We start from the raw sequence: 12,207 nt of genomic DNA, 5'->3' as shown, positions 1-12,207 counted from the left end.
GAACAGTATAAACAAGTCATTGTATGAATTTTTAGTTTGCATTGACTTCGCTAGTGCTTTTTATGTAGCCAGTTGTAAAACTGGGCAAATATCTAGATGAGTCGATGTACCCCCAGGAAGACCTCAGGATACCTGCAGTGGTACATGCACCGCTGGTTGAGAACCACTGCATTAAAGAGCTCTAGACTGCTTGAACTGACAAGTTAAGAGAAAACATGAGCCATTGTTTTTCAGGAGACCAATGGCTCAGCCTTTTAACCTTTAGACGATGGGAAACCCACTGCAGAGGATGAGTACCACTGGGACCATGATGGCTGTCATATTTCTATATAATCAAAAACGGGCAGATTACTAGAAAGTCAACCTTTGCACTCCTACTAGCTGGGATATGGGAGAACAAATTCCAACTTGAAGAGGTGTACAACTCAGATGGCTGGAATGATGTGGTAGCTACCCTCTGAAAACAGATGAACTTTTGGGAGGCAGGATGGATGGTCTTGTGGTAAAGGCACTACACTGGGACTAAGGAGATCAATTCCTAGCTCTGACACAGACCCCCATCCATGTGACCATCGGCATGTCACTTAATCGCTCTTTGCCTTATTATCCCCATTTTATAGATAGGGGAGTAATGTCTCCCTATCCTACCAGACCCTTATGAGGCTAAATCAATTAATGTGAGATGCACTATGGTCATGGGAGTAGCTAGATTGATAACATGAAATAACCCTTCAGTGCTTGCATTTACACTGAGATTTCTATTCAAAAACCAAGCTTTGAGAGCAAAAATGTGTTCAGATAACTTAAGCTGGCCAGCCTTTGAGTGCAGGTGGTATTTTTCCTTTTTAAACTTTTCCTTTCCTGCTAAAATCCTCAAAGATGACTGTACCTGGTACTGTATCATGAAACCACACAATATTTCAATGAAAACAGGGACCACTGTAGGAAGAAATGCTGGAACATCATGATTTATTAAAATCATTTTGTAAAATCCAAAGATTACACAAAGAAAAGTGGATGGTTTGTAGGGATAGCCAGTGTTTCCTACAAGGGACCAGAGCCCATCTGTAAGGTCGAAGCATCAAGCAGATCTTCAGTGGAGAGGTAACAAATTCAGTGTGGTTTTCAAATAAATTGGAAGATCCAGACCCTGTTTGGCAGGATTGCTTTGCCTCCTGTACACTGCTGTCCTCTTGTCTGACCCTTTCAGCCCCTCATTTCCCATGTTATAATGTGTTTATTTGCAGCATTGGAAGCATTTAATTTCACCTTAAAAACTCTCCACATTCTCGCTGATTTTGTTCACCTCAAATAAAACCCGTAATGCAGTAAGAAGAAACAATCTGAACATAAAGTAGAAGAACAAATTAACAAACCACAGCCAGAATATCTAAACCAGAAGTTTGAGTTAGAAAAAAAAGACAATGGGTACATATCCATGTTGGAACTCTGGATCCAGCAGTATTGCTGACATAGGTTTACACTTTCTTGTGTCAGAATGGGTCAAAATACTCCCCAAGGTTTAAAGTTTGCTTGTTAAAGCACAGCAGGTAAAACCTAACAGAAATAAGCACCTTACATAAGGCATAAGACCTGCATGTAATAGACTGGATGAAGTCAGACAATGGGATTTCCTACAGAGAACAACCCCTTCCATTTCTTTGTGGACTTCAGACGCCTCTCTTTAGAGCAGAGGTGTGTATATGATAGTTATCCAGTTGTGTTCATTGAAGGTTCACAGACTCAGAAGGATTAATGACATGTTCTGAGTCCTAATTAAAAACAAACAGCTTTATGTAAAATACTGCCATAGATTTAAAAAACAAAAACAAAAAACGCAAGAGAGATATGCCAGTAGAACAGACATGGCATCACTGTAACTGTAGAAAATGAACAAACTACTGAATTAGAAAAGTGCTACAAAACCTGAATTTCACATAAGACTAAGGATCTGTGTGAATAAGGAAATGCAAGAAGAAACCCTTACTCCATCCATTAGTGGCACAGGAAGGTTTTCCTAAATCAAGGACAGTGCTTCCCTGTTCAGATGATGTGCAGCTGTAGGAGTTAAACCTGGAAAACACTCACTGTTCTCACCAATGCTAGCATGAGCTGCGATTCAGATGCACCAGCAACACCAAGAGTTGAGACTGTGCTGCTTGTGTAAAGAGAGCAGTGACATTTCACTCCCTTCCCCATGCCTGTGTTTGAAGTCTTGAACCTCTCCTACCAGAACACTTTGGTCTTCCCCTTCACAAGCTTAAAATCACAGTAGAAGTCACTCTCACAGGCTGTGGTTAAAACCTTTGTGTATCGGTATTCTAAGACTTGATCTCCTGTACCCTCTGCTGCCCCAAAACAGCTAAAGCTGTGTCAAAATTCCCCAGTTTCTGGTACTGCTAGGTACCCCTGGCAAAATGCAAAAATCATATGACAAGAACAAATCCCCCTTAAAAAGCAAAGCTCAGATAACATTCTAGAATGATATAGTCTTTAACACTTCCCCCCTTTGCAGGCCAGGTTCCTCTTTTTCTCAAGGCCAGCCCCTTTGTGGTATAGGGTAAGCTGACCCTGCTCATTTTTATTTGTTCCTTTTAATTGTAACCCTCAAGTCCTCAGCCTCCTCTCCTTTATTCTCACTGGTTGTTACATCCTGGGGCTGCGGAGGAGGTGCCTGCCTGTTTCTGTTTCTTGCGGCGTTTGTTGAGGAGGCGGTTGTTGGATGTTTTCAAGTCTTTGATTTTCACTTGGTCGTAGTCCACTCTCATGGTAGCCAAAGCACTCGTCATCTCTTCCTGAAACCACACTAAACAATTGTGAAAACTCAGACATAGGCAAGCCAGCCATTCCATCCTACTGGTGAGTGACTATCTGACAGAATGGAGCCCTGTTGTAGGTTATATTAGAATTAATAATAAATTAGACCTTTCTGTTGCCTGGACAAGACTAAAAGTGTTATCACCTGCTAACAAGGTAAGGGAGCAAAAATCTTACTCCCACTCACTGTAGGCTGCCTATGTGAGTGTCAATGAATTTTGCAAACAGAAAATAGTTCAAGTTTACAAGAGAATGCACCAGACTAGTGGTCAAGTGATCAGAGAACATCCAAGAGGCCTGAACAAAATACATACAATCAAATAGAGACACGGAACTGAAAAATCATAAATGAAACTATCATCTCAATCCCTTTAATGACATTTTATATGTGAGTCTTGGCCTTGCCTTAACTCATTTTGCAGACAAAACTCTATCTTAATGTAGTTTAAAGGTTGGGAGAATGTATGAGTAATTTAGGGTAAAATACATTACAGGGATGTTGCAATTATCCCAAACCCAAATATTATAAAATACAGTTAACCTTAAAAGAAATGCAAATATGTTAAGGTATGGAAACAGAGTTAGAGAATCCAACAACATTAAGTCTGCCCTATAATGACAATGTAATAACCATACAGTTATGGTCAATGCACAACAGTGTTTGGAGTCCCAGATTAGATTAAAATGATTTTTTTAAAAGACAAATTAGATCTTTTCACGTTTTTCCCTCATGGTGTCTCTGGGCAGAGTTAAGGTTGTTAGGTGCCCATAATGTGCATTTCCATACCTTAACATGTTTGGCTTTCTTTCATTCCAAGCAAAGAAAGGCCTCTCCATCCCTTCTCAAACCCCATTCTGGGAAGAATCCCCAATAATTACAAAAATAATAATTCATGCAGCTGTTCTTTGGCTGACCTTCACTTCATCCCAGTGGTCTTTATCCTCCTGCAGGACCCGTGCAGTATGAAGCGGGGTTGGTGGTACCACCATTGATTTCTAAGGAGAGAAATAAAACCAGAAAGAAACATTCTGCAAAGCTAGCTGTGTGAAATGATCAGTTACTCTCATGAATGTATGTGAGGCAGAAGACCTATCTAAGATACTTGGCCTCCCATTACCTTAGAATCTGAGTGCCCAACAATCAAATGCATTTATCCTTTTTTCACCGTGTAAGGTAGAGAAGTACTATTATCCCCCTAAAATATCACCCAGACGAAGAGGATGTAGAAGCCACAGTCTGGCATTTCATTTGTTTTTTTATTCTTTTCTAGGTTTTTTTTAAACCATATATTGTGTATTCTTATTATACATTGTTTTTAACAACTGTTCATTCATTAAATATCCCGTTCAAAGCAGTTCATTATTTTTCTTCTAGCATTTATGATAGAGGAAATTTCATTCTGCACATATAGTACTACTTGGTATGATCTCATCAGACCTTAAATGTAGGGAGGGACACAGTAATACACCCATAGGAAACCTTTCAGGAAAAGTCAGGTCTGGGTGAATTGGCAGGTGGAAACACAATCCAATGTTTGGAACAGGTGACTGAGAATTTGGTCACTTGGGTTCTATTCCCAGATCTGCTCAGTATTTGCAGTGTGATGCTGGGCAAATAACCAAGTTACTTTGTGCCTCAGTTTCCCCATCAGTAAAATGAGAACAATGATACTGACCTCCTTTTGTAAAGCACTTTGAGATCTACTGATGAAAAGTGCTATATATGAGTGAGGGATTATTATTCATCCAAATGTAAAATAGGTACAAAATAACTCACAGGAAATGGTTGGGAGGCTCAATTAATGCTTGAAAATAATTGAGATTCTTGGTTGCAAGGTGCTACAGAAGAGCAATGTATAGTTTTATTATCTTGAGTAAGTACACATTCAATGCCCCAACAACTGTTTTGCTTGAGATGCTCTTTCAGATAAGACATACAACTGAGGCCCATGATCTCTTGTCAAGAAAGGTCTTGTAGATCTTTTTGGTAGAGTAGGGTTGTTAGCTCAATTTCCTTGCTAAATTCCAGCTAAGCAATGACACTGTGCCTGTCTACAGCTCACACTGTAGTCTCAGTTGGGCACAGAATTCTCCTTCACTTTCTGTCCTAAATGGTTATGGAGTGCTGTTTCATTCCATACCAAAGCAGGCTGCATTTCAGCAAAGGGTGAAAAGATCCCTGTGCATGTTATCATCATTTAACATTTATATTGCAGTAGTGCCTAAAGGCCACCCAGGTCAGGGTGCCATAAAATTAAATCCTGCTCTAGTTAATATGGCAAGAGGAAGCCAAAAGCATGGCTGATGCCTTCTCTGGAAAAAGTCCCCTGCTGACCAAGGCATGATTTGTCAAGGATAGGCTGGGGAGGAGGGAATGGAAAACTGGCACCATGGAGTGCATTTTAATTCCTCTGAGCAGGAGCTGAGCGTGCCCCCACCTGCTGACAGTTACTGCTTGCTGACTGCCACTTCCATACCAACTGACTGGAGGACAACATGCTCCTCCTAAACTACAAACCACATCCTCTTGCACCCAAGATGCATGGGCTGCAATAATAGTGCCCTCATCCATGCTTCAAACACAAAATGAGGACACCCAGCTGATTCACAGGGGACTAATAAAGCTACATTCCTTCATGTTTGTAAAGGGCTTTGAGATCTTCAGATGAAAGGCATTGCAGAAGTGCAGCCTTATCTTCAGCAATGAATACAATAAAATAAGACACTATATGAAGTTATGTTGCTGTTTGTGTCTCTTCCTCCTGGGATAAGCACAGACAGGGAAGTTCGTTAGAACAGCCATCCCTGGGAGAAAGGATTGTGCAGGATAAGCATTCTGTTTCCTTTGGGTTTGTTTTCAGGGGTTTATTATCTCCTTGAGATAATAAATATTACTTTATGAAATAGAGACATCTGCTCAAATACTTGGGGGAGAAAAAAAACATGTGACAAAACAAGACTTGAACTGGTTTCCTCAACATCATCATGTATACGAGTCTCTGTTGTTTTCTCATAAGATACAGTGCATAAATCCTTGCCTCTTCCCAGGCATTTTCAGATCTATGCCAAGGATGAGAATTCCCTTAGTGTGATGCTCTGAATTCACATCAACATAGCTAAGCCTGAGACTTCTAATAGTAGCTCTTCATAAGTTCTGCAACGAAGTACCATGGCTTTTTTTAAAGGGAGGAGGGTAGCGCATGCTACAGTCAGTAGCAACGTCTGGCTGAGAGTAGGTAGGGATGTACTTGGTTCTTGCTCACAAAAACTGTAAGGTGTGTCCTCTGGTACCACAATGAGGAACTGTGTCCTTGCAGACAGGTGTCCTTTTACAGAGAGCACACTGGGTAGAGTCTTTGCTAATTAACAAATGAGTATTAACAACAACAGTGCCCTCTCTTCCTGTGCCAGGCAGAGCAGCATTTCAGGCTCTGCATGAAAGAATCCATCCCTCTCCTTTGTAAAAATCATGCAGGACTCACATTAATCCAAGGATGATTCATAAACTGAGAAATCGTCATTCTCTCTGTCGGGTCTGTCTTAAGCAAGTGACGAATCAGCTGCTTGGCTGAAAGACAAGGACCAACATGGCACACTGTATTCAGCTATATCCAACACAATCTTCAGAACAAGGAACCTGCATTAAGAAGGGTCATTGTATACAGCTCAGGACACCTACTTGTGTCTGCTCTCATGTTGAAAAGCAGAGGAGATGGGAGAGACAGAGAGAGAACATACATACGTGTACACACAAACACACACACAGAGGAAAGGTAGTAGGAAGAGGAGACGAGGGTTAGGGATTCTATGAGCCAGTCTACACCCTGAAACTAACCTGTTGCTGACTACAGGTGTTAGCAGTGGGTACCGCTGGACCCATGTTGAAAACCGTACACCTTGGCTGTTGTCTAACACAAGGTTTTCTGTAGATCTACATCAACATAATATCTAAACCTTTAATGACCACGGCATATACCAGACAAAATTGTCCTCAGCACTGTTGGAGTATCAGTCATTCTTTCTGTAATCAGTTTTGTCCCATCCATACTAGCAGTTAAACAGTTTTCAGCACTGGTTCAAGGGGACCTACTGCTAAATTTGGTTTGTAGACAGTGCTGAGTAGGTTCAAATTAGGAGGCAACTACCCTCTATCACATCCATATGAAAACAAGTTTTCCAAATAAATTACCTCTCTCCACCTTCCTCTAGCATTTTAATAACTGCTATCCTGGGACAGGATAGGAACAGAATCCAGGGGAGAACGAGTATTCACACAGGGATGCACAACTGATGCATCCTCCTTCACATTACATGTACAGTGGCCCACTCCGCATGCACATCCATTAGATCCCATAATGGACAGCTGTACCACATCTCACAGTGTGACACAGTGATGATACCTGGTTTTCACTCAATAAGTAAAAATTAAAGGGTGTTATCACAGCATAACCCACTTCTTTTCTAACAAGCCATTCTATCATTAGAAGTATGATCAGAAGCTGCTGAACTTATTTCCCTGACACATGGTTTGGCAAGTGAGAATAGGTGATCTAGGAAATTGGTGTAGAAATAGGGAACCAGAACCTTCCACTTCTAGTACACTGATTTTAATTCATTCCAGGTCACCACTCAACAGCTGATTTTGGTCACTAGTTTAGCTGAAATAGATCGTTTACCTCAGTCTAATACCTGGATAAGTGTCCACATCACAAAATTTATTTTGAGAAGTTGGCAGTATCAATAAGGAGGCCAAAGTCTGAGTTCTCCCCTGCAGCTCACCTTGCATCACACTGTTCTATGGATTAAGGTCTTCAGTTTCCAGGGATGTTTATCTAACACCTCTCACCAGCACTAAGTGCCCTTCAATAAAAGTTTTCTGTTGTTTATGTTCGACACTGCTCAGGAAATGCATCAATCCCTAGCCCTTCCCTGTATCATTTCATAAAGTCTTGATTTAAAGAGCATCACAAAAGAAAGATTCCTTAGAAATAGTCTGAAATGTAAACACCCCTCTCACCATCCAGTGTGTATGTGTGAAAAACAGAGACACAGGCTAGTTCAGTTACCTTCTTCTGATACGTCAGACCATTCTGGATTGGGAAACCCATATTGCCCCATCCGAATTCTCCTTTTCATCCCTGGGGAAATGGCTTGTCCGGTGTTGGAGTAAAATGGAGGAAACCCACACAGGCTGTAAGAGAGGTGTATGGAATGGTTATACCTAGGAAATCCACACATTCCTTTGTCCCATATAAAGTCCGACAGCCTATGATTCTTCCAAAGATGGGATGAGTAGTGCAAATATCATGAAAAAGTTATTAATGCAGCAATAGTGTCTGGGATGGAGGTAGGGCGGGACATATGGGTCGAGAGTCTGCTAATAGCTGGCCTACTCTTGTTTATTCATCTGTCCCCATATCTTATACTTACAGAATATATGTGATGACACCAAGAGACCACATGTCACATGATTTGTCATATTTCTCAGGACCAAGGACTTCCGGGGCTGAAGAAGGGAAAAATTAGAAACAATTGATTGCCAGATATTTTCCTCACCTCTAAACAGCAAGTAGTAGTATAAAATAACAACAAATATTTGTTGCAGGAAAAAAATAAGTGATTGCTATCACTGGGTAATCTTTTCTATTTACAAACTGCTGTGTGGTCTCTGGAGCTCCAAATGTGCAGGTGTCAATTTGAAAAACTGCACAATTCCTCATTGGCAAATCTCTGCTCAGGAGAAGTCCTGAGCCAAAGTAGTAGAGGGAGCTGCAGCTGAGGACTTTATGGGGATCCAGGATTGGAATAAACAGGAGTGCATATTGCAGAGATTGGAACTGAAGTACACTGACAGAGCTATGTGGGGAAGTCTTGAACAGCACCTGCCTGGATTGTGGTTGGCTCCAGCCAGAATTATTATATGCCACAGCATCTAATTCTTACAAAAGTACAAAAATGAGAAAAAAGATGTCAGGGGCTCGGGGGATGGGGGAAATTGTTTTTTTCTTAGGCAAAACAAATTGTTTTTAGGTTTGCTTAGTAAGAAAAAGGTTCTCTGAGTAAATGAGCAATTCATGCTGGTTTATAGAGGTATGGAAAGGGAAAAGTCAGTCTGTTCATGTGCAAATATATAGGACATTAAAATATGTGGATATTAATTCCTTTAACATGTCAGTGTGCTGACCTTATGCATGGTGAGTACAGCTCAATGTTGTTTTCCTAGTGCTGTTTTTCTTTACATGGTTTTTGCCGTTATCACTTGAGTTCCCCCCCTCCCCCCGAAGATACTTACCCATTAAAAACATCAAATAGGCTTTCATCTGTATAGCAAAGGGGACCAGTTCTGCCAAAATAGTGAAGGCTTTTTATTATCCCTTCTCATCCCCAAAGAGGTGTTATGAGTGCAAACTGACTCAGCCATACAAAAGGGAGAGTGACTTTTCATCCTATCTTGAGGAAATCACTATCCTAAAGATTGCAGTGGGTGTACCCCAGAATTAGTATAAGTACAGCATAATGAGACATTCAGTACATTGGTACACACTGCTGGATGCAAGGAAGGCAACATTTCAGCCAAGACTAAATTTTGTTCTTGGATTACCAATTCCTCCATTTTCCTAGTTTAAAAATGCACCTTTATAGTTGTGGGAATGATCCATCACCCTGTTTTCTCTCACCATGTTTTTATGCTGAGCGAAGTTTTGCAAGAAAACATCCAATGGTTGTGAAGGCTGGGTTCAGATTATGGATTTTATCACATCAACCCACATTGAAAAAGCCAACATTACTTCTGTGTACCTAAGTTTGCCATTACATTTTCTCTCTCCTTCCCACGCAGAAGGGCTTGAACTCTGTGTTGGGACTAGGTTAGTTTACAAGTATGACCTCAATTAAAATTCTGGGTTCCTCCTTTTCATCTCTGTGGGAGAGAAGACGTGCCCTTCACAGCACGGGGAGCTTTCCCGAGGTCTCCAGGCTTGCTGGGATGATTATACATGTGGAGGAGGGCCCCCCAGAAGACTCACCCACATAATACGGAGTGTAACAGGGCGTCTGCAGTGCATTCTGTACAGTGGTCTCTTTGGCAAACCCGAAGTCTGTGAGCTTGAGTACTGCATTCTTTTCTTTGGATGTGTAAAGTAGGTTTTCAGGCTGCAATGGCACCAAGAGAAAAGGTAATTGCAACAACATAGGAGAAGGGTCTCAAAATAAATTCTGTTGGGTTATACTCCTAATTCATCCACGCGGCCATGAACTGCTGCGCTCTCTCTCTCCTCACTTCCCCTAGGATCATTCCCCTTTCACAGTTGACAGCACCTTTGCCTACAGCAGGCATCAAAATCCTTCCCAACCCAATAATCACAGAAAAATGGGCTCAGTCCTGCACCCACTGGAGTCAATGACAAAACTCTCACTGACTTCAGTGGGTGCAGGATCAGGCTTTCTATGAACTCCTCTTTAGAACATTACGCTTTAGGGGATTATTCTTTCTGACCTACATGGCATCTAAGCTGATGAAGGTATCAGTCCATGCTTTGTGTTTCCATGAGGCATTCAGGCAGTAGGAGCTAAGAACCAGGGTACTGGTAACAGCTCATCTTAAGAACTAGATCATGGCCAGTGCCTGACACTACTCTATTAAAACTAACACCAAGATTCAGCTTTTCCCCCAAAACTGAACTAATTCTGCCCTTCCAATCTGTGTACTAGCACCCTTGCACAGTGCACTCTGAGAGAAGAGGAGGAAGGTTCTTAAGCACTGAATCAAAGGGAACTGGGAGTTCAAGTATTAGTAAGTAAGGACTTTATTTAACTTCACTGGGAGGGAGAAGAAAACACTCTGAAATTACAGTTCTGTACACAAAAACTTGCTGGCACAAGAAGGCATATATCACATTAGTAGATGTGCAGGTGAATGAGTCCCTGATGGTATGGCTCATACGGTCCTCTGATGGTGTTGCTAGAGTAGATATGGGAACAGAGTAGGCAACAGGGTTTGTTACAGGGATTGGTTCCTGGGTTAGTGTTTCTGTGGTGTGCTGTGTAGTTGCTGGTGAGTATTTGCTTCAGGTTGGGGGGCTGTCTGTAAGCGAGGACTGGCTTGCCTCCCACGGTCTGTGAGAGTGAGGGATCGTTTTCCAGGATAGGTTGTAGATCGTTGATGATGTGCTGGAGAGGTTTTAGCTGGGGGCTGTACATGATGGCCAGTGGTGTTCTGTTATTTTCCTTGTTGGGCCTGTCCTGTAGTAGGACATCTGGCTACCCGTCTCGCTCTGTCAATCTGTTTCCTCTCTTCCCCAGGTGGGTATTGTAGTTTTAAGAATGCTTGATAAACATCTTGTAGGTGTTTGTCTCTGTCTGAGGGATTGGAGCAAATTCGGTTGTATTTTAGGGCTTGGTTGTAGACAAAGGATGATGTGATGTGTCCTGGATGGAAGCTGGAGGCATGCAGGTAAGTATAGCGGTCAGTAGGTTTCCGGCATAGGGTGGTGTTCATGTGACCATCACTTATTTGCACTGTAGTGTCCAGGAAGTGGATCTCTTGTGTGGACTGGTCCAGGCTGAGGTTGATGGTGGGGTGGAAATTGTTGAAATCCAGGTGGAATTTTTCAAGGCCCTCCTTCCCATCTTCATCATATGGACCCACGGGTTAAAATTAAAAGGAACAGCACAGCAACTACACACCCCGCCACAAAAACACTAACCCAGGAACCAATCCCTGTAATAAACCCCGTTGCCTACTGTGTCCCCATATCTACTCTAGCGACACCATCAGAGGACCCAACCACATGAGCCACACCATCAGGGACTCATTCACCTGCACATCTACTAATGTGACATATGCCTTCTTGTGCCAGCAATGCCCCTCTGCCATGTACATTGGCCAAATTAGGCAGTCTCTACGTAAAAGAATAAATCGACACAAATCAGACATCAGGATGGTAACATACAAAAGCCAGTAGGAGAGCACTTCAATCTCTCTGGACATTCAGTAACAGACTTCAAAGTAGCCATATTACAATGAAAAAACTTCAGAAACAGACTTCAAAGAGAAACTGCAGAACTAAAATTCATTTACAAATTTAACACCATTAATTTGGGCTTGAATAGGGACTGGGAGTGTCTGGTTCACTATAAAAGCAACTTTCCCTCTCTTGGTATTGACACCTCCTCATCAATTATTGGGAGTGGACCACATCCAACCGGACTGAATTGGCCCCGTCAGCACCAGTTCTCCACTTGTAAGGTAACTCCCTTCTCTTCATGTGTCAGTATAATAATGCCTGCATCTGTAATTTTCACTCCATGCATCTGAAGAAGTGGGGTTTTTACCCACGAAAGCTTATGCCCAAATAAATGTGTTAGTCTTTAAGGTGCCACCGGACTCCT

At 41.9% G+C, this 12,207-nt stretch overlaps 1 protein-coding gene across 2 annotated transcripts in view; it reads right to left on the bottom strand.

Moving 5' to 3' along the window:
* Positions 1 to 952: 952 nt before the first annotated feature.
* The window catches only part of MAPKAPK3 (MAPK activated protein kinase 3), a 67,313-nt gene continuing 56,058 nt past the window's right edge, over positions 953 to 12,207 (bottom strand). The window contains exons 6-11 of one of the 2 annotated variants that reach the window (XM_073352481.1): positions 9,843 to 9,969; positions 8,248 to 8,323; positions 7,884 to 8,008; positions 6,300 to 6,385; positions 3,733 to 3,813; positions 953 to 2,795 (exon numbers count right to left, since the gene is read on the bottom strand). In XM_073352481.1, the coding sequence (XP_073208582.1) occupies positions 2,637 to 2,795; positions 3,733 to 3,813; positions 6,300 to 6,385; positions 7,884 to 8,008; positions 8,248 to 8,323; positions 9,843 to 9,969 (654 nt within the window). In that variant the 3' untranslated portion in view covers positions 953 to 2,636. Of the gene's footprint in view, positions 2,807 to 3,732; positions 3,814 to 6,299; positions 6,386 to 7,883; positions 8,009 to 8,247; positions 8,324 to 9,842; positions 9,970 to 12,207 lie in introns of both variants that reach the window. The other variant, XM_073352482.1, reaches the window with a different exon arrangement.

This window comes from Lepidochelys kempii, chromosome 7, assembly GCF_965140285.1.
Source record: "Lepidochelys kempii isolate rLepKem1 chromosome 7, rLepKem1.hap1, whole genome shotgun sequence".
NCBI lineage: Eukaryota > Metazoa > Chordata > Testudines > Cheloniidae > Lepidochelys > Lepidochelys kempii.
Note: the sequence above shows the minus strand (reverse complement) of the source record. Positions and strands in the feature narration are given on the sequence as shown.